Source organism: Dermacentor variabilis, unplaced genomic scaffold (genome assembly GCF_050947875.1).
Source record: "Dermacentor variabilis isolate Ectoservices unplaced genomic scaffold, ASM5094787v1 scaffold_14, whole genome shotgun sequence".
Classification (NCBI taxonomy): domain Eukaryota; kingdom Metazoa; phylum Arthropoda; class Arachnida; order Ixodida; family Ixodidae; genus Dermacentor; species Dermacentor variabilis.
Genome location: NW_027460302.1, coordinates 12,057,335 through 12,078,559, shown reverse-complemented (window position 1 = coordinate 12,078,559; position 21,225 = coordinate 12,057,335). Strand labels below are relative to the sequence as shown.

General features: G+C 50.9%; 1 protein-coding gene across 1 annotated transcript in view; it reads left to right on the top strand.

Annotated features, from left to right (window-relative positions):
- LOC142567742 (chymotrypsinogen B-like) overlaps window positions 1-21,009 on the top strand; it is a 171,915-nt gene extending 150,906 nt beyond the window's left edge. The window contains exon 9 of the mRNA XM_075677923.1: window positions 20,644-21,009. Within this exon, the coding sequence (XP_075534038.1) occupies window positions 20,644-20,826 (183 nt within the window). The 3' untranslated portion in view covers window positions 20,827-21,009. The remainder of the gene's footprint in view (window positions 1-20,643) is intronic.
- Window positions 21,010-21,225: the final 216 nt, after the last annotated feature.

Here is a 21,225-nt window from a genome sequence, read left to right as displayed (position 1 = left end):
ATTAGAAACTAGCTGTTTCTAAGGCTCAGGCGTGCGTCGCTTGCTCAGGCGCACATTTCGTTGCCGCGCCGAACGCTGCGTTGCTCGACGCTCACCGCGTCCAATGCGGGGCGCGTAGAAGCTGCGCCGTAGCCCGTTGTCTTACACCCCTTGGCGGGTCGACGGGAACGCTGTCGCGTTCCACTCTTGAAGGCGAAGCAGAGTAACGCATGAGTTGTTTCTTCGTCTAGCCGAACCAAATATAGCCAAGAAACAGCAGTTCACCAGGCTAAACAGTGGTTCAACAACTAAAATAAAGGCTAGTATGCTTCGCATCCTGGGCTTAACCTTAGCTAAGCCACAGCCATTTTTTTTTAGATTTAGAGTTCACTTTCTCGTCGTGTCTTCTGCGCTGGCAGTTCAAGCAAAGGGCTAGCAAACCCATCCTCTCCTATCATTCAGCTCATTCAAAAGTGATAAAAAGACGCATCATTCAATCATGTCTAACCAACGCACTTAAGAAGTCATGTATGCATTGGCTGCAAAGCAGTTTTCATTGACAGGTAAGCCGCCTCAAAGGGCCAAGTTATACTCACCATGTGATCGTATCTGTTGCAGAAAAAATGCTCCGACAGCTCAAGCAACCTAACGTTGTAAACCAGGGTCGAGCAGGCCCTTCCGAAACCAGGTGTGCTATCATTCCATACGTTCACGACATATCTCACGATCTGAAAAAAGTAGGCAAACGAGCTGGTATTCGGGTTTTATTTTACGCTACGAAACGTCTTGGTTTGATGTGTGCCGAGGTGAACGCAGGACATTGGGAAAATAAACAGGTGTGCGCAAGAAAACTTGGGCAGAAACATCTCGGATGTGTAAAGAAAGTAGTTTATTCGGTTCCCTTGTCGTGTGGTTCATCATATGTAGGCCAAACGGGCAGATGTCTGAATGACAGATTGCATGAGCATCCATATAAGATCGAAAACCAGCTCTCCGGTCATATAAGTGCGCATTCTAAGGCTCACAAGTGCATTCCAGATTTTGATAGAACATGTGTTTTGAACAGAGCTGATGATCAACTGACAAGGGAGGTATTGGAAGCGCTTGAGATCAAGAAGCGTGGTGATGATTGTATCAGTGAAGCCTCAGTTTTTCTTTCGACAAAGGAACTGGCGTATCTTGGGAGCGACACTTAGAAGTTATTCTGTATCGTGGCTTCCTTGCGTGATGTAGATGACGGCCGTTTCTTCTTGTTGTTTTGATCCTTGACAGCAGCTATATATTCCTATGTCCAGAAACAAAACACTCAGTTGTTAGCGTGCCTACGAGTCTCGTGTCTCCTTCCTTCGTCTGTTGTTTTATTTGGCGCCTTCTTTGTAATCATGCATAACCAACTCGCCCACCAGCACGTGCTCTTACAGAGCGCAAAATTATCGAGGGAGACGCATCGGACATGCTTAGACGAAATATACGTCCTTCCTAGAGTCACTGGTCCTCCCCAGTGCAGAAGAAAGACTGCTCAGCGCGTTTTTGCGTCGATCACCGTGGGCGCAACAAAATCACTCGCAAAGATGTTTACCCCCTGCCACGAATCGACAGTGCACTAGATTCGCTCCACGGCGCCGAATATTTTTCTAGCCATGACCTTAGATCGGGCTGCTGGAAAATACCGATGTCCGAATTCGACAACGAAAGAAACGGCGTTTGCTACCCCTGATGGGCTCTACGAGTTCAATGTGATGCCTTCTGGACTCTGCAATGCGCCTGCCACCTTCGAACGCATATTGACACGTGTACTTCATCTTTATCGGGCAACCACTTCTCACCACCTAACAAATGTTATCACACAGCGCAGGACGCGCCTGCAGGCTGTAAGGACTTCCCCCGAGCACGGACTTTTCCCTGAGACGACCAGGAAGATTGCCACCAAGTCCACCTCAATGGTAGCCCCAGCGTGCCCCATCGTGCTGCAGCAGCCCAGGGAGCCTCCAACGTTCGGCGGTTAAACGTTCGAGGACCCGGAAAGCTAGCTTAAGACGTATGAGAGAGTCGCTACATTTAACAGCTGGAACAGCGACGACAAACTGCGACATGTCTTCTTCGCATTGGGAGACGCTGCGAGGACGTGGTTCGAGAACCGAGAAGCCACCTTAACGACTTAGGGACCTGTTCTGAAGCGGCTTCCTGCAGACATTCGCAAGCGTCGTACGCCGAGAACGAGCCCAAGCCCTATTAGAAACTCGGGTGCAGCTACCTAATGAGAAAACCGCGATGTTCAGGGAGGAAATGAGCCGTCTATTCCGCCACGCCGACCCTGATATGCCCGAGGAGAAGAAAGACCGCCTACTCATGCGTGGTATGAAGGAGGAACTTTTTCTCGGAATGGTACGAACCACACCGAAGACCGTCGACGAGTTTCTTCGCGAGGCCACCAGCATCGAGAAGACACTCGACATGCGAAACCGGCAATTCAACCGCCGCACTAGCTCTACAAACTACTCCGCAGTTCCGTCACTGGCCACCGAAGACCTGCGCGAGACTATCCGAGCGGTCGTGCGGGTGGAGCTACAGAAGCTGTTCCCATTATCACAGCCTCAAGTGGCTTCCATTGCCGACGCCGTACGTGAGCAGCTCCAACAACAACTCGGAGTAGCCCCTGAATCGCCGCAGCCTCAGACTGCAAGAATATGACGTCACAGTAATCTACAAGTCCAGACGAAAACACTCACACGTCGACTGCTTATCACGCGCCCCCATCGATCCCCCGCCGGGAGATGACGAGGATAACGACGCCTTCCTCGGAATTATAAGCGCAGAGGACTTCACTAAACAGCAGCGAGCAGACCCGGAGCTAAAAGGCCTCGTCGAGTATTTGGAAGGCAACACCGACGTAGTACCTAGGGTATTTGAGCGCGGATTGTCTTCGTTCACATTACAAAACCAGCTGCTCGTAAAGAAAAACTTCTCGCCAGTCCGCGCCAGCTACCTTCTTGTTGTCGCGTCGGCGCTGCGTCCAGAAGTACTGCACGCCCTACATGACGATCCAACCGCTGGATACCTCGGATTCTCCCGAATGCAGTCGAGGATACAGGAAAGGTATTACTGGCCACGTCTGACCGCCGACGTCGCCCGTTATGTCAAGACATGCCGAGACTGTCAGCGACGCAAGACACCACCAAGCGACGCAAGGCCAGCAGGATTACTACAGCCGATCAAATCTCCTTGCCGACCATTTCAGAAGATCGGGATGTATTTGTTGGGACCGTTTCCGGCGTCAACATCCGCAAATAAGTGGATCGTCGTGGCGACGGACTACCTCACCCGCTTCGCTGAAACTAAAGCTCTACCGAAAGGCAGCGCAGCCGAAGTGGCGAAATTTTTCGTCGAGAACATTCTGCTGCGACACGGTGCCCCAGAAGTCCTCATCACCGACAGGGGAACAGCGTTTACAGCAGAGCTCACCCAAGCCATTCTGCAGTACAGCCATACAAGCCACAGGAGGACAACTGCCTACCACCCGCAGACGAATGGTCTCACGAAGCGCCTAAACAAGACCCTCGCCGACATGCTAGCAATGTACGTCGACGTTGAGCACAAGACGTGGGACGCGGTGCTGCCGTACGTAACCTTTGCTTACAACACGGCGGTGCAAGAAACAACACAGATCATGCCGTTTAAGCTGGTTTACGGCAGGAACCCGACGACGGCGCTCGATGTCATGCTGCCTCACGTCACCGACGAAGAGAATCCTGACGTCGCGACCTATCTCCAGCGTGCCGAAGAAACCCGACAGCTCGCCGGCCTACGGATCAAGAACCAGCAGCGTACCGATAGCCGACACTACAACCTCCGACGACGCTTCGTCGAGTACCAGCCCGGTGAGCGTGTTTGGGTTTAGACCCCTATACGACGACGAGGACTGAGCGAGAAGCTTTTGCGTCGCTATTTCAGACCGTACAAGATCATCCGACGTATCGGTGCAAAGGACTATGAGGTCGTGCCAGACGGCATTTCGCCGTCACAGCGGCGCCGCTCACGACCTGAAATAGTCCACGTTGTGCGACTCAAGCCGTAATACCAGCGTAACTGAACTTTGGGACTTCGCGTAACTGACCTTTGGACTTTGTTTCTTTCCATTGTTTTGTCACTTTTGTTTAATAAGTGTCCTTTTGTGTTTCGCTCTCTTATATTTGTAGCATCGGGACGATTGCTTTTAAGAGGGGGGTAATGACACGTGTACTTCTTTATCTTTATCGGGTGACCACTTCTCACCACATAACAAATGTTATTACACAGCGCAGGACGCGCCTGCATGTAAAAGAAGTTTCTGGAATATTATCGATGGTTCCATCCGCTGTCTTTCCCCGCAACTTGTGTAATCTGATTGCATGTATGCGCGACGCGAATATTTAGAACTTTGTGAAAGACACGCGGGTCCCAGCGGTTACTCTGGAACATTCGACAGCTGATCTATAAAAGCCGACGTGCTTGACCCGCTGATCAGATTTTTTGGTGATCGCCGACTGTGTTCGCCGCTCTCATTGTGCTTTAAGTGTAGCCTGTTTTCTGGGCACAGGTTCGCCCAATAGAAGCTAGTTTTGTCTTTCACAGTATTGCTACTGTATTCTTTAACGTCACTACCACGTGACAATATAATTGACAATGTCTTGGGTGGTTTGAAATGAAAAAGCTGCGTGTGCTATATCGACGACATTGTAGTGTTTTCAACCACGTTCTCACAACACTTGCAACGTCCTGATGAAGTCCTTGCCTGTCTTGAAAACGCGGCCTGCAGCTCAAGACAAGAAAAATACAGTTTCGCCAGCAAGGCCATCAAAGTTCTGGGGCACTTAGTCAGAAAACAAGGTATTCTACCGGACCCTGAGAAATTTGCTGCCGTCCTCGATTTTTGCCATCCGCTGCGTCAAAAAGACGTGCGCAGTTTTCTCGGACTTGCTTCTTACTTCCGGCGCTTCCCACGCAACTTCGCTGCGCTTGCGTCCCACTCCATCAACTCCTCGTTAGTAATGCGCCCTTCGTTTGGTTCACCGAATGGCAACGTGCTTTCCTGGCTTTGAAACATGCCCTGACGTCGGACCCTATACTTCGATCCGAGCGCGCCCACCATCCTTCACACTGATGCTAGCAGTCATGGTCTCGCTGCCATTCTACTGCAACGGGACAACACCTTCCGCGAACGAGTACTTGCTTATGCTAGTCGTGCACTAATCACTCCAGAGAAGAATTACACCATAATCGAGGAGGGAGTGCCTTGCCGTTGTTTGGTCAGGGCAAAAATTTCGCCCATATCTTCACGGCCCCTATATTACAGTCATTACCGACCATAATGCACTGTACTCGCTTTCATTTACAGTTCATTCATTGTTTTAAATAAATACTCTTGGTTTTAAATAGCATATGATTGATATTTTTTACAGCGAAGCTGTATACCTCTACTGTCCAAGGAAATTTTGGTGTCGTTGGCGTGGTAAGCAAAAAGCTCCCCATACGTAGTCAGATCCCGCAGACAATGCAATGCCGGCCCGACCCGCGGCGAAGACGAAGCAGGCGTTAAACATACGCAGTCCGAAGATGTGCACTCGCGACAGCGAAACGCGAGAGGAGATACTTGCACTTCATCGAAACACGTCATCTCCTGTTGTATTCACTAATATTCGCTATATTTATTGAAAGAGACGAATTGGGGTGTTGTCTGGTTGATGACACTGATGCTGACATAATAGCAATAACTGAAACTTTGTTGACTAACAAAATAACAAACGAGGAATTGTTTCATTGCCGTAAAAATAGGTTGTGTATCTGAACGACCATACTGATAGAATTAGGGGCGGTGTATTGCTTGCTGTTAGGAAAAACGTTGAGTGCTTTAATTAACCTATAATCACTGAAATTGAATCTATCTGGTGTTGTTTAACCATTAAATTCAAAAAGTTATCTTAGGCGTCTGCTACCGGCTACCCTCAAATAGTTCGTTTTGTGATCACCTGCATGTGTGTCTAAATCAATTAACAGTAAGATTCGCCGGAGCAAAGATAATTCTTATGTGTGACTAGCTTTCCTAACATAAATCGGTCGAGCACATCTCTCTAACCCATCATCCAGTGAGACTAATCAGTTTATCGCTATCTGTTCTGACTAAGTACAAACGGTCCTTATTCCAACTCGTGTAGCAGGCACTACGTCATCATTTCTTGATCTCGTGCTGACATCAGCTGACATTATATCCCCGATAACGCACTTACCTGGCCTTAGCGACCACGGCAACTTACATTTTACAGTCACGATATCACTACCGCTGAAACGTAAACGATTTAAGGAAATAAAAGATTATAAAAAGACTAACTTCTCAGCAATAAACAACGAACTTGCTTCCTTTCTTGAAACGTTTCCACTCTGCCATCTCGATCATTCGGTCGAGACAAATTGGCGCCTCTTTAAAGAAAAAGTATCCGATCTAATAAATCGTTATATTCCAGTCCGACGTATATATTGTAACGCACCGTGGTATAACAGACACCTTAACAGACTAAGTAACAAAAAGAAACGCCTATTTCATATCGCTAAAGGGTCACTAAATCATGAACACTGGTTCTCATGCAAATCCGCTGCCGCCACGTACTTTTCAAACTTACGGTCTGCGAAGTTTTCCTACTACAACGTCACCCTTCCCAAGCTACTGAAAACCAACAGTAAGGCATTCTGGAGCTCTATGAAAGGAGATAGCACTAGAAAGGTCACTCTAACTTCACTAACTGGGAAAGCAATCGCCGACCACGCATGCGCTGACGTGCTAAATGACACGTTCGTACAGGCCTTTTCGCCGTCTTCGCATGCTACTCCTCCCGAAATACGACCCAAAACATACCCCCACGAGGATCCCATAGCTTATTATAGTAACGGTATTAAATCGATTATAAATAAATTAGAATGAAAATGGTGAGTGGTGTTGATGGAATTACCATTCAATTTTTACACAGTACTAGTGAGTATTATTCAATAATTTTACAATTCCTTTTTTTTTTTAGTCGCTTCACAACGGCACATTGTCTTCAGATTGGAAAACAGCTAAGATTATTCCGATTCATAAATCTAGTGATACGCATAACTCTTCTAATGATAGGTCCATTAGTTTGACTTCAGTGCCCTGTAAAATAATGGAGCACGTAATTTATTCTCAGGTAATCAATCATCTTGAACCTAACAGCTTCTTTACATCTAGCCAACATGGTTTTCGTAAAACATTCTCCTGTGATACCCAGCTTCTTTGCTTTACTAACGACTTGCATTCCAACTTGGACGCAGGCTTTCTTACGGACTGTATTTTTCTTGATTTCGCTAAAGCTTTTGACAAAGTACACCACACATTACGGCTATGTAAACTCAGAGCACTAAACATTGATACTGTGGTGAAGACGAAGACGAAGAAGGCGCTCTTGTGTCGGCTGTGCGCGTGATCAGCTTTCGTCTACTGCCAGTGCTACTAGACTGGGCCTAGTGCCTCATAATAAATCATCTTATTACATTTGGTGGAAGGTGCTGCACTCCCCGACCTCACCCTGGAACTTCGCAGCCGAACTTTAACATCTGCTCCAGCCGCTACTATGAACGACGCTCCCAACTATCCGCTTGGCGCATCTGCCGTTCCTGTCATGTGCGGCGCCGTGCAACGGCAGCGGGACCCTCCTGTTTATAGCGGATCAGGTGAGACTGACGTAGAAGATTGGCTCTCTACCTACGAGCGCGTCAGTGAACACAACAAGTGGGATGACCCGACGAAGCTCCGTAGCGTCATCTTCTATCTTGCTGACGTTGCGAACCTCTGGTTCCACAATCACGAACGGGAACTCCAAACTTGGTCCGCTTTCAAAACTGCATTCGCGGAAGTCTTCGGTCGCCCAGCCTTGCGAAAACTCCGTGCTGAACAACGCCTCCGCCAGCGCGCTCAACAGCCCGGCGAGACTTATACTAGTTACATAGAGGATGTCGTTGATATTTGCGCCCGCGTCGATTCCACCATGCCTGAAGAGGACAAGGTGAAGCACATCCTCAAGGGCATCGAGGACGACGCATTTCAAATGCTCCTGGCGCGGAACCCTACTTCTGTCGCAGCTGTCGTCAATCTTTGCCAGAGCTTCGATGAGCTGCGTCGACAGAGGGTCCTTGCGCGCAGCGCTCTCGCACCTGGCGACTCTCTCTCGGGCCTCACGCTTCGCTCACACACCACGCCAGCAGCATCGCTCTCTGTTGAGATTAAGGATTTCATTCGTGAGGAGGTGGCGCGCCAATTGTCTATGCTGCCTCTCAACGATGGACCTCCCCAGCCTGACACATCTTTGGCTGCTCCCATTAGGCGGGCCATTCGCGAGGAACTTGCTGGGTCTTTACCTTTCGCCCAACCCTGCCCTCCCGTGGCTGCACCTCTGACCTATGCCGAAGTCGCCGCGCGACCTGCGCCGCCGACGTTCTCGTTTCCGGCGCCAATGCGACTTCAAGCTGCACCTCCTCCCGCGTCGCCTGCCGTTCCATCTCGACGCCCAGTTCAGACCCCTTGGCGCACACGCGACAACCGACCCATATGCTTCGCTTGCGGTGTCGCCGGCCACGTTGCGCGCTTCTGCCATCGTCGTATGCCAGCTGCTAACGCTACTGTCGCACCACCTGGATATGCCTATTCCCACGATACCACCGGGCATGCGATGCTTCCCGACCACGAGTTTTCGCCGCCTCCTCGACGCCCTGTCGGCACCCATCGTTCGCCATCACCACGTCGTCGCTCACTTTCCCCCTTACGTCGCCGCCAGTCACCTAGCGAGGGAAACTAGTTGCTGCAGTTCCGCAGGCACGAACTGCAAGCTTCGCGACTTCTACAAGGCCTGCAGAGTCGCTACGCAATTTATTGGACGTTTTGGTCGAAGGAACCGCCGCAATTGCGCTTATTGATACTGGGGCTGCAGTTTCTGTTATCGACGAAAAGCTTTGTCGCAGCCTCCATAAGGTCACAATGCCGTTGTCTGGTATGCTTCTAAGCACCGCGACTGCGCAGCATATAGCCCCGCTCGCTCAATGTACTGCAAGGGTGGTCATCGACGGCATTGTCTATGTTGTTGAATTTCTCGTGTTGTCATCATGTTCGCATGACATTATTCTCGGCTGGGACTTCTTGTCTCACCATCGTGCCATCATCGACTGTGCCCGGGCCGAAGTAGCGCTTTTCCCGCTTGCCGATGCCCCGCTGCCTGACCCTTCTGAACAAACAGCCTCCAAGCTCACTATTGTGTCCGATACGGACATACCACCCGACATGTGTGTGCTTGTGCCCGTCTCTTGCTCTACCGCGCCAGACGCTACAGTACTTTTTACACCATCGCCGATTTTTCTACGTCGCAAGGCCCTACCTCTCCCATTTGCCGTACTCACCACTGCGACTGGATTATCCTCAATGCTTGTGTATAACCCGTCTCACTACCATGTGACGTTACTGCGCGGCGAATCACTCGGTCGTGTTCAGCCCCTTGACCCGCTTCACCTTCTCCATGTTTCCGACGACACGGCCTGTTATGAACTCGACGCCCTCACTTCTCCCGTGCCGTGCACATCATCACCATCATTGTCGTCGTCAGACGTTCTTGAATCTGTCGTAGACGCCGCTCTGCCGCCTCCATATCGCCAACAAGTCTTCGCGCTTCTTCAGAATTTTCGCTCGTCGTTTGACTGTGACCAACTATCTCTGGGGCGTACGGCAACCGTCACTCACAGCGTCCACACTGGTTCCCATCCTCCTTTACGCCAGCGACCATACCGCGTGTCGGCAGCCGAGCGACAGATCATCAACGAGCAGATCGACGACATGCTGCACCGTGGCGTCATTCGCCCTTCCCACAGTCCTTGGGCGTCTCCTGTAGTATTAGTACGCAAGAAGGACGGGTCAATACGCTTCTGTGTGGATTACCGTCGACTCAATAAGATCACTCGTAAAGATGTCTATCCGCTGCCTCGGATAGATGACGCCCTCGACTCCTTGCAAAGCGCGGAGTACTTCTCATCTTTGGATCTTCGCTCCGGCTATTGGCAAGTGCCGATGGCAGATGATGACTGTGAGAAGACAGCTTTCATCACGCCCGATGGCTTGTACGAATTTACCGTAATGCCATTCGGGCTCTGCAACGCGCCCGCTACTTTCGAGCGTATGATGGACACCATCCTTCGCAACTACAAGTGGAAAACATGTCTGTGCTACCTTGATGATATCGTGGTGTTTTCGCCAGATTTCCCGACGCACCTCGTTCGCTTGCATGAGATACTGACCTGCCTCACCTCTGCTGGCCTCCAACTTAACATCAAAAAGTGCCGTTTTGCTGCTCGCAAGTTAACAATATTGGGTCACGTTGTATCGAAGGACGGCGTGCTTCCTGACCCAGCCAAGCTTCGCGCGGTCGCAGAGTTTCCGACGCCCACTACTCTTAAGGCGCTCCGCAGCTTTATAGGGCTCTGCTCTTACTTTCGGCGTTTTGTGCGCAATTTCGCGACTATCATCGCACCACTGACCAATTTGCTTACCGCTACCAACGGCATCTCCGCGTGGTCAACTTCCTGTGACGAAGCCTTCCAGCAACTACGTCGCCTACTTACTTCGCCACCGATTCTTTGACACTACGATCCCACAGCGCCTACAGAGGTACATAGCGGTATCGGACTTGGTGCAGTCCTCGCACAACGGAAAGACGGCTATGACGAGTACGTCGTCGCGTATGCGAGCCGCACTTTAAAGAAGGCAGAAGCCAACTACTCAGTAACAGAAAAGGAGTGCTTGGCCATTATTTGGGCGCTCGTCAAATTTCGTCCATACCTATATGGTCGCCCTTTTGACATTGTCACCGACCACCATTCACTTTGCTGGCTGTCCTCGTTGAAGGATCCGTCAGGTCGCCTAGGGCGATGGGCACTCCGCTTACAACAATATGATATCCGCGTTGTCTACCGATCGGGCAGAAAGCACTCTGACGCCGATGCGCTTTCCCGATCGCCGCTACCTTGTGATGTGGCTTCAGTGTCTCCGCTCTTCGCATCCATGTCAGCCTTCAACGTCGCTGATATGCCGGACGAGCAGCGTAAGGATCCCCTGCTTTCAACTATGCTGAATTTCCTCCACGACCCATCCGCCACACCCTCTTCTCGAACACTTCGTCGCCAAGCCGCTCACTTTACTGTCCGCGACAACGTTCTTTACCGCAGAAATTATTTGCCTGATGGTCACAAATGGCTCCTGGTGATACCACGACACATGCGTTCTGACATATGCGCTTATTTTCATGCTGCTCCTCATAATGGTCACGCCGGTGTTCTGAAAACGTATACTCGGCTAAGGCAGCGTTTCTACTGGCACGGCATGTATCACTTCGTGCGCCAGTACGTACGCGCTTGCACGGCGTGCCAACGGCGTAAAATTCCACAGCGCCCTTCTGGTGAGCTACAGCCGCTGCCCTGCCCGGCTCGGCCCTTCGATCGCGTCGGCATAGACCTATACGGGCCACTTCCCTGCAGTTCCTCGGGTAACCGATGGATAATTGTAGGTGTCGACCACCTGACGCGCTACGCCGAGACTGCCGCACTCCCGGCAGCCTCTGCGCGCGAAGTTGCGTTCTTCATCTTGCGGAACTTCGTTCTTCGACATGGCGCACCACGCGAACTGCTCAGCGACAGGGGACGTGTCTTCTTGTCCGAAGTCGTCCAAGCCCTTCTCGCTGCATGCAGCATCGTTCACCGCAAGTCTACAGCCTACCACCCGCAAACGAACGGCTTGACAGAGAGGTTCAACCGCACACTCGGTGACATGTTGACTATGTACGTCGCCTCGGATCACAGTAACTGGGACACTGTTTTGCCTTTCGTCACGTATGCCTATAATACGGCCACACAAGCTACCACTGGCTTTTCGCCCTTTTTTCTGCTGTATGGATGAGAGCCCTCGTGTACTATGGACACAATGCTCCCATACCGACCCGACGCTTCCGAATGCACGACTGTGTCTGAAGCCGCCAAATACGCCGAGGACTGTAGGCAGCTCGCGCGAACCCTTACGACCGCTGCTCAAGGTCGTCAAAAGCTGCGGTGTGACAGTGACGCGCTTACACCAGTTTTCCCGACTGGTTCTCTTGTTTGGTTGTGGGTCCCGCCTCACAGCCCTGGCCTTTCGACCAAACTCCTTGCACGCTATGATGGCCCCTACCGCGTCATAGACCGTACCTCCGCTGTCACCTATGTTGTGGAACCTGTGACACCTTCACCCGACCATAGGCATCGCGGGCGTGACACGGTTCATGTCAACCGACTTAAGCCGTACTATGACCCCCTCATCCTACCTACGCCGTAAGTCGCCAGGATGGCTCCTCTTCTCTCCCGGGGGCCATTGTGGTGAAGACGAAGACGAAGAAGGCGCTCTTGTGTCGGCTGTGCGCGTGATCAGCTTTCGTCTACTGCCAGTGCTACTAGACTGGGCCTAGTGCCTCATAATAAATCATCTTATTACAATACTAATGTAATTAATTGGATACAAGCATTTCTAACCCACCGCATGCAGTTTGTAAGAGCCAATGAAGTTAATTCAACTCTAACACCCGTCAAATCTGGCGTTAGACAAGGGTGTGTGCTTGGACTGCGGTTGTTTTTTATCTACGTTAACGATTTACCTGATAACATTTCGTGTAAAATTTGTCTTTTTGCAGAAAACTAATATATCGTAAAATTACTAATGACGCTTTTATTTCATCTTCAGGACGATTTAAACACACTGCATAACTGGACGATAAAATGGCGCATGCAGCTTAACGCCAAGAAATGTAAATCGATGTGAATATCCCGCACTAATGAAGCCTGTCCTGCCTATTTATTTGATAACATTCCTTTAGAGATAGCAAGAAACTACAAATATCTGGGCGTCCACATGACCTACAACTTATCCTGGAAGTACCATATCGACTTTATAACGAGCAAAGCTAATCGCACACTTGGATATCTTCGCAGAAACTTCTCCCTCGCACCATTATCACTGAAACGTTTGTTATACACGACATATGTCCGTCCACAGTTGGAATATGCATCATCAGTATGGAACCCACATCATGGCATCTCAATTAACTGCATTGACAGTGTCCAGAATCGCTCCGCTCGGTTTATACTAGCTAATTACCATCGTACGGCAAGCGTAACACAAATGAAGGCTACACTAACCTACCTTCGCTGTTATCCCGCAGGAAACAATCACGCCTATGCTGCTTTTCATAAAATTGACTACCAGAACACAGCGCTTCGGTCAGCATGGATTAATCCAGCATCATTGATCTTCTTTTTAACGCGATAGCGTTAAGGAGCTCGTGTCGCAGAAAAGCCGGTGTCGTCGGCGTCGGTGTCGGCGTCCGCGGCGTTGGCCGTGAGCGATAAATCATGGCAGGCACTTCATAAATAAAAAGCAACTTCCAAGATGGGCTGGGTGGGAATCGAACCAGGGTCTCCGGAGTGTGAGACGGAGACGCTACCACTCAGCCACGAGTTCGATGCTTGAAAGCGGTACAAAAGCGCGTCTAGTGAATGCGGTGTTGCCTTAGAAACGAGCCGTAGAAAGTTATACTGCGGTGTATATCGGTAATTATGAGCATGTAACTTACAGAAGTCGCATTTACACGAATAGCGAAGTACGTTTCCGCTACATTTCTTCTGCGCTTACCACACACGCAGAGCCATCTTGCGGCAAACAATAGACCCCCTCCTCTCAATGTACGGCGCTGCCCCGACAGGTGGCGCGCCGCGCGCGCATTGGGGCTGTGCGCGGACCGGTGCCAGGCGCCTCGCGTCCCCCACTCCCTCTCCCCTGACGACGCTTCGCCGTGCTCCCACACGGGTTGCAGAATCAAGCGCCGTTCCTTTCTTTAGATTACTATCTATCTATCTCTCTGCCCGTGCCGATCACGACGTTTGGCTGGCGTAGATCGTTTCCCCCTCCGAGACACCGAGTTCTTTGCTTCGTTCCGTTTGTTCAGGCGCGCGTATCGTTGCCGCGCCGAACGCTGCGTTGCTCGACGCTCACCGCGTGATAGGTGGGCGCAGAGTCCGATGCGGGGCGCCTCGTAAGTGATCACTGTCTGAGCGCATTGTCTTACACCCCTTGGCGGGTCGACGGCAACGCTGTCGCGTTCCACTCTTGAAGGCGAAGCTTAAGCGTCCTCCAATTTTTTTTTTTGCGATAAGGCTTGCCCTTAAGGCATAATTCTTGGACTGTATATGTGTATTATATGTGTGCTGTGAGGCCTGTGTTGTGTATCAATTGGAGCATTGTTTTGTGGAATCTGTTGTCATGTATCCAGCGGTCATAGCTGGTTGTCACACTGTAGCGGAGGCCGGATTCCAGTAGGAGACGCGAGCGTTCCGATTGTAAACCCGTACATGTCCATATTAGGTGGTATGCATCTGATTCCACCACAGGAACGGAGCAGTATGGACACGTAGCACCCAGTGGTAAATGCGACCAGTTCCACCTTGAGACAACAGCCGGTGTAAGGGCCACCCCGGCCCGAAGCCTCCTAAGCACAACTTCCTCCGCCCTAGTAAGGTGAAGGGGGAGGGAGCAGACACACGGTGGGATAAGAGCGCGTGTGTCCTGCCGGAGAACATTTTTACGGGCTCGCAGCGAGTTACGGGGTTGGGGTGGGAGGGGAATAGGTGGAGGATCAGGATTAGGAGGGCAGTGTGCCTGCTGGTCAGCAGCAATGTTGTGAGGGTTCGCTGAATGGCCTTGAATCCAGTGTACCTTGACGCAAGTAGATGTCTTACTATTCATAGTGTGTATTGTCTCGCAGATTTCCATCGCCTTATCAACCTTCTTGAGTTCCTGGATAGCCGCTAAAGAATCGGTGAAGATATCTAGTTGCTTGATGGTAGGCAGCTTAGATGTCGCATCTTGCACAGCGTCGTGGATGGCTTGAAGTTCCATTACTAGAGCGCTGGCTTCTGTAGATAAATAGCGCTGGTGGCCGCTGATGAAATTATGCGTAGTACTCAGGAATGATGTCCTTCCGCCGTCTGGGAGAATGGCAGCATCCGTATAGACTTGGCAGGTGTTAACGCATGATGCATCGACGATGTTGTGTTCGTCAGTAATACCTGTTGTATCGCGGCGTCGTAACTTCGTTGGCTTATTAGTTGTGATGCTGGTGAATTCCCAGGGAGGCATTGGATAGGGCTGATTGTCAATCCGAGAGCCGCGGTGAAAATGAGCATGCAACGCAGCGACAGCCGGAATAAGTTGCTTTTTTATTTCACGTGCTTTTTCACGTTGCAAAATGAGCTCTGCAATTGTGTTGAGCTGGGCATGTTCCTGTAAGGTTGGTATCGGAGTGATGCGGGGCAGTGCTGTGATTGTGCGCATAGCATCACGATTAATCGTCTCCAACTGTGCCAGCTGTGCCAAAGTCAGCCGTTGAAATTGAGCTTGATATAAAATCCGTGGCTGCAAGACTGCACGCACCAACCGTCGAGCTACGTCAGTACGAGCTCCAGCTGCTTTTGCTGCAATGCGACGAATAAGGTGAAGTGTTTTTGTCGAACTCTGTCTGGTTTTACGGAGCCAGTGTGCACCACTGCCGGATTGGTGAATATCGAGACCCAGTATGCGGACCTCAGAAGCCTCAGGGATTGTCACTGCGCCGAGTCTAAATGTAAAGGGGTGCTGCATGATTCTTGTGCGCCCTTTCTTGTTGGCCACCACAACATAGCTTGATTTTTGGGCGGAAATGTCCAATCCTGCTTTCCGAGCGTAGTTGTTCAGCACATCAAGGGCTTCTTGAAGCTGTTGAGCTTGTCTAGAGATATCTTTATGCACGGACCACAAAGTGACGTCATCCGCATAGATTAAGAACCTCACATCTGGAATCCGATGTAGTTGCCAGGCTAGAGGTATTAGAGCAACGTTGAAGAGAAGAGGAGCCAGAACCGAACCTTGTGGGACTCCTCTGTTCGATGTGAAGTATCCTTCTTGCCTTCCATCTACTCTAATCGCAAATGTGCGATTCTGAAGGAATGAGTAGATGAATCTTATCACCCGCGGTGGAAGTCCCAGGTCGATGAGGTTGGATATAATGATTTCATGGTCTATATTGTCATAAGCTTTCGTTATGTCTGTTTCTACTACCGTGCGTACAGCGTGACTGTGGGGTGAAACCTGTAAAACATCGTCTGATAACATAGAAAGTCCGTCTTCAGTTCCCAAGTAAGAACGGAATCCAATTTGAGCAGGATGATATTTATCGTGGCGTTCAAGCCACCAGGAAACTCGTGTGGCCAGCATCTTTTCAGCGAGTTTGCAGACAGTTGAGGTTAGTGAAATTGGGCGTAAAGACTGCAGGCTATTTGGAGACTTTCCTGGTTTCGGAATCGCAACAACAATTGAATGCTTTCAATCAGGTGGAACGTTTCCAGTCTCCCATACTTTATTAATAGCCTGAAGAAGTGCGTCGAGAGCTGCTCCTTCCATGTTCTTGAAAACCTCATAAGGAATACCATCGGGATCAGGTGCTGTTCGTTGCTTCGAAGTTTCAATCGCCGCTATTAGTTCGGCCATGCTGAAAGGGCTGGATATTTCGGATTTGGACTCATCAATTTCGGGGCAGTTTATAGGTGACGCTTGATCGTATTTCGGGAAAAACGCTCCTCACGTAGAGATCATACGCATAAGGTACATGTGCCTCGCTCTAACACATTCGCAATCATTTTCACCCAAAACATGCAACGAATGGAACGGTCTGCCAACATCCATTGTTAGTATGAGTATTCCTGTTCAATTTCGACATGCTTTAGTTAACTAAACTACATTTAAATCAGGAAACTAACGTTCAATATATCATTTGTCTTTTCATTGTATAAATACTATATTTGCAACTTAACTATGTATTGACCTATCATTACCAATTTGTTTTATTGAAAAGTGAATCAAGAGATTTCTATGGTGAACTACCACTATTATTTTTTGCCTATGATGTGTAAATCAGTGAGGGAGCATAATTTATCATTGTTAGTTATACTGTGTCTTTTACGTACATCATTTTACCTCGTTTATGCTGCCTCTCCCCTCTATAATGTTTACTTACTCTGAGGGTACTGTAAATAAATAAATAAATAAATAAATAAATGCCGGTCCGACCCGCGGCGGAGGTGGAGCAGGCGTTAAGCAGTCCCCATGTGTGGTCTCATCCCGAAGATAAGCTAATGCCGGACCGACCCGCGACGGAGGTGAAGCAGGCGTTAAGCACTCCCCAGGCATGGTCCGATCCCGGAGATAGTGTCATGCCGGACCGACCGACGCAGGAGGCGAAGCAGGCGTTAATGGTGCGATGCCGAAGATAGTGCAATGCCCGACTGACCCGCGGCGGAGGCGAAGCAGGCGTTAAGCACTCCCCATGCATGGTCCGATCCGAAAGATAGTGCAACGCCGGGCCAACCCGCGGCGTAGGTGAAGTAGGCGTTATGCACTGCCCATACGTGGTCCGATCCTGAAGATAGTGCAACGCCGGGCCAACCCGCGGCGTAGGTGATGCAGGCGTTATGCACTGCCCATACGTGGTCCGATCCTGAAGATAGTGCAATGCCGGACCGAGCCGCGGCGGAACATTTGTGGGAGACACAGCATTTGTGGGAGCATTTGTGGGAGACACACGGTCCGATTCGTTGTCCAATCCGGCGTCCGGCGCGCCGGAACGGCAACCGGAATTGAGGCGTTTTGCCGTGTCGAAGCGCTTGATCGGACGTCCGGCGTGCGACAAACCAGGCAGATTTTCATCGTCCGAAGCGTCCGACAACAGCACCGTCATTTGGCCGCAGCCGATGACAGCGCGGCTGGCATGTGACGTTCTCTGACGTTCCCTCCACGGAGGCAGCGCTGGCTGGCCGGTTTCTCGCAGTGTTTTTAACGCGATAGCGTTAAGGAGCTCGTGTCGCAGAAAAGCCGGTGTCGTCGGCGTCGGTGTCGGCGTCCGCGGCGTTGGCCGTGAGCGATAAATCACGGCAGGCACTTCATAAATAAAAAGCAACTTCCAAGATGGGCTGGGTGGGAATCGAACCAGGGTCTCCGGAGTGTGAGACGGAGACGCTACCACTCAGCCACGAGTTCGATGCTTCCAAGCGGTACAAACGCGCCTCTAGTGAATGCGGTGTTGCTTTCGAAACGAGCCGTGGAAAGTTATACTGCGGTGTATATCGGTAATTATGAACATGTAACTTACAGAAGTCGCAATTACACGAGTAGCGAAGTGCGTTTCCGCTGCATTTCTTCTGGGCTTTCCGCACACGCAGAGCCATCTTGCGGCAAACATAGAAGACCCCCTCCTCTCCATGTACGGCGCTGCCCGACAGATGGCGCACCACGCGCGCATTGGAGCTGTACGAGGACCGGTGCGAGGCGGGTCGCGGCATGGACTCTCTCTCCCCTGACAACGCTTCGCCTTGCTCCCTCTGCAGAATCATGCCGCCTTCCTTTCTTTAGATCACTATCTGTCTATCTTTCGGCCCGTGCCGATCACGACGTTTGGCTGGCGTGCATCATTTCTCCCTCCGAGATACCGAGTTCTTTGGTTCGTTCCGCTTGCTCCGGCGCACGTTTTGTTGCTGCGCCGAACGCTGCGTTGTTCGACCATATGGGTCGACGCTCACCGCGTCCGATGCGGGGCGCCTCGTAAGTGATGGCTGCCCTGTAGCCCATTGTCTTACACCCCTTGGCGGGTCGACAGGAACGCTGTCGCGTTCCACTCTTGAAGGCGAAGCTTAAGCGTCCTCCAATTTTTTTCCTTGCCTGCTGCAGTTTGTTTCCGACACGAAATAGTTACCAGTTCAGTAAAATTATCTCGAACGTGTGCCTGTTATGCAAAGCAGCGCCTAGTACGCTAGCACTAAGCTACTGACGAGATCGGGAGCCGCGAAGCCAGGGCATTTCGCGGGCAGACATCTCACACCGAACGTCTGAGCGAGGCTGCTCGCTTCGCTTGCACCTTTGCCCTTCGCAACGACTGCGTCGAGTAAAGCGATTGTATTTAATTACGGGCTTCCTAAGTGTACAGTGTTAATTGTTTTGGCAAAAATAAGCGCTCTTCGACGAGCTCGGGTTAGATCGTAAGCGCCGTCGGCCGCGTCGTCTGCCTAGCTAGGCCTACCGGCCTTATTGCTGGCTGTTAGCGGAGTCGTCAGTGGACAACGCGCCGTCGTGAAGTGTTCTGTCACTCGCAGGGCCATAATTTTATTGACCGTGTTCGTGTAAAGCGAAGCACTGTTGTGCATATTTGTTTATATTGCGTTTCTCGACGTGGCTATGAAGTCAAGATGGCGGGGGGGGGGGGTTGGGTCTGGACCGAGCTTACGCGCCGCTCAATCTTTCGGATGCACGCCCCTTGTGCCCCGAATCATCGTATGCCGCATGCCGGAGCATGCGGCGCCACACGTCGGATCGGATGCCGAATCGTACCCTGTGTCTCCTGCTTTAAGCACTCCCCATACGTGGTACGATCCCAAAGATAGTGTCATGCCGGACCAACCCGTGGCTGAGTTGAAGCAGGCGTTAAGCACTGCCCATACTTGGTCCGATCCTGAAGATAGTGTCATGCCGCACCGACCCGCGGCGGAGGTGAAGCAGGCGTTAAGCACTCCCCATACGTGGGCTGATCCCTAAGATAGTGCAACGCCAGGCCAACTCTCGGCGGAGGTGAAGCAGGCGTTAAGCACTGCCCATACGTGGGCCGATCCCGAAGTGCTTGCAATGCCGGGCCGACCGCCGGCGGAGATGCAGTTCCTCATTAAGGGGCTCGCATACACAGCTTCGCTGGTCATCCTTCTTTACAGAGTGGAAGGGCACTGAGTGATTTTGTGTGTGTGTTTTCAGACACTTATTTTCAAGAATGTAGGAGGTTTTTCTTTCGTTGCTTTTCATGTTCAATTCTATTTTCTGTAAGCATGCAATCTCTCCAGTTTGCATAGCGTAGCGTCAGCGATGCTCGCTGCAATCTTTCGTCGCCGAATCACGCCTCAGAATGAAAGTACGCGGCCCAAATGGTGCATCGGTGCGATAGACCACCACAAAGAGTTTGGGAATTCACTCTGACGAGGGGCAGCCGCACACGACTCGAAGCGCGGCCGACCGTCTTGTCCATCGGGGGCGGGGGTGACGTCACCGGCCGTCCGGCTCGTGACGTCAGTCTAGAGTACTCGCTCATTGGTGGAGGCTCGTGTGCATCCGCCTCGTAGGAGTAAACGCCCTTTTTTTCTAAAGTGGTACCTGGTTATTATTGTATTGCGTTGTATAGGATAGTTTGAGGTGCCGCACGAAAAATTAACCATAGGATTTCGAGGTCAAATGAACTGTCGATGAAGGAGCAATGCAGCCGGCCACCCAAAGAAATAAGAACGCCACCTCCCGGCACGTGTAGATGATATTACGGAAGATACGGACCCAGGTAAGTCTTCCAAAACCTCGGTGTCAGACACGTCATCGGTAAGCCACGTTCCGGCAAGTATTATTATATCGGATCGGGATGAAGAGACTGGCGTTTGCGGTGTAAAATGGGAAAGCAGCGCGTTCGAACTTGCACTCGTTGAGCGCGTACTTTCACGCAGGGTGACAGCGGCGGCCCGCTGTTCTGCGCCAAGGATGGCACCGGTTGGAGCGTGCAGGGCGTCGCCAACGCCGTCCTGAAGAGCACCGACTTGGGGACGCTGTGCGGCGTCGGCAGCGACTCGTTCTGGAACAGGGTCAGCGCTCACCTGACCTGGATCCACCATGCCATTCACGTTTTGTAGCACCTTCATCAGTTTGTAGCGCGTTGTTCTATAGCTGATCCAGAGCGTCCAGCCAGCACGGCGTGCAAAATTTGCACTGTGATTAGCATGATCGAGCCAATGAGCCACGAGGCAAGTTTCCTTTAGCAGGAAGAGATGACCGTATTGGCAATAAAGTGCTAGGGGAATATTGGATTTCGAAAACTATTGCAGCGTCTTTTATTGATACCTAGATACCAGCAGCCGTGTGAGTATCTAAAAGGGTACTGTCACGCAACAATTACATGGTTTGGTGTTACACTTGGTCATGCCCGCACAAACAGCGCTGACAAATGTCCTCGACTCTGCCGTAGTATATATTGTGTTATTAGCGTTTGCCTGTATGTAATAAGTAGAACATGTAAACTAAGAAAATGAAAA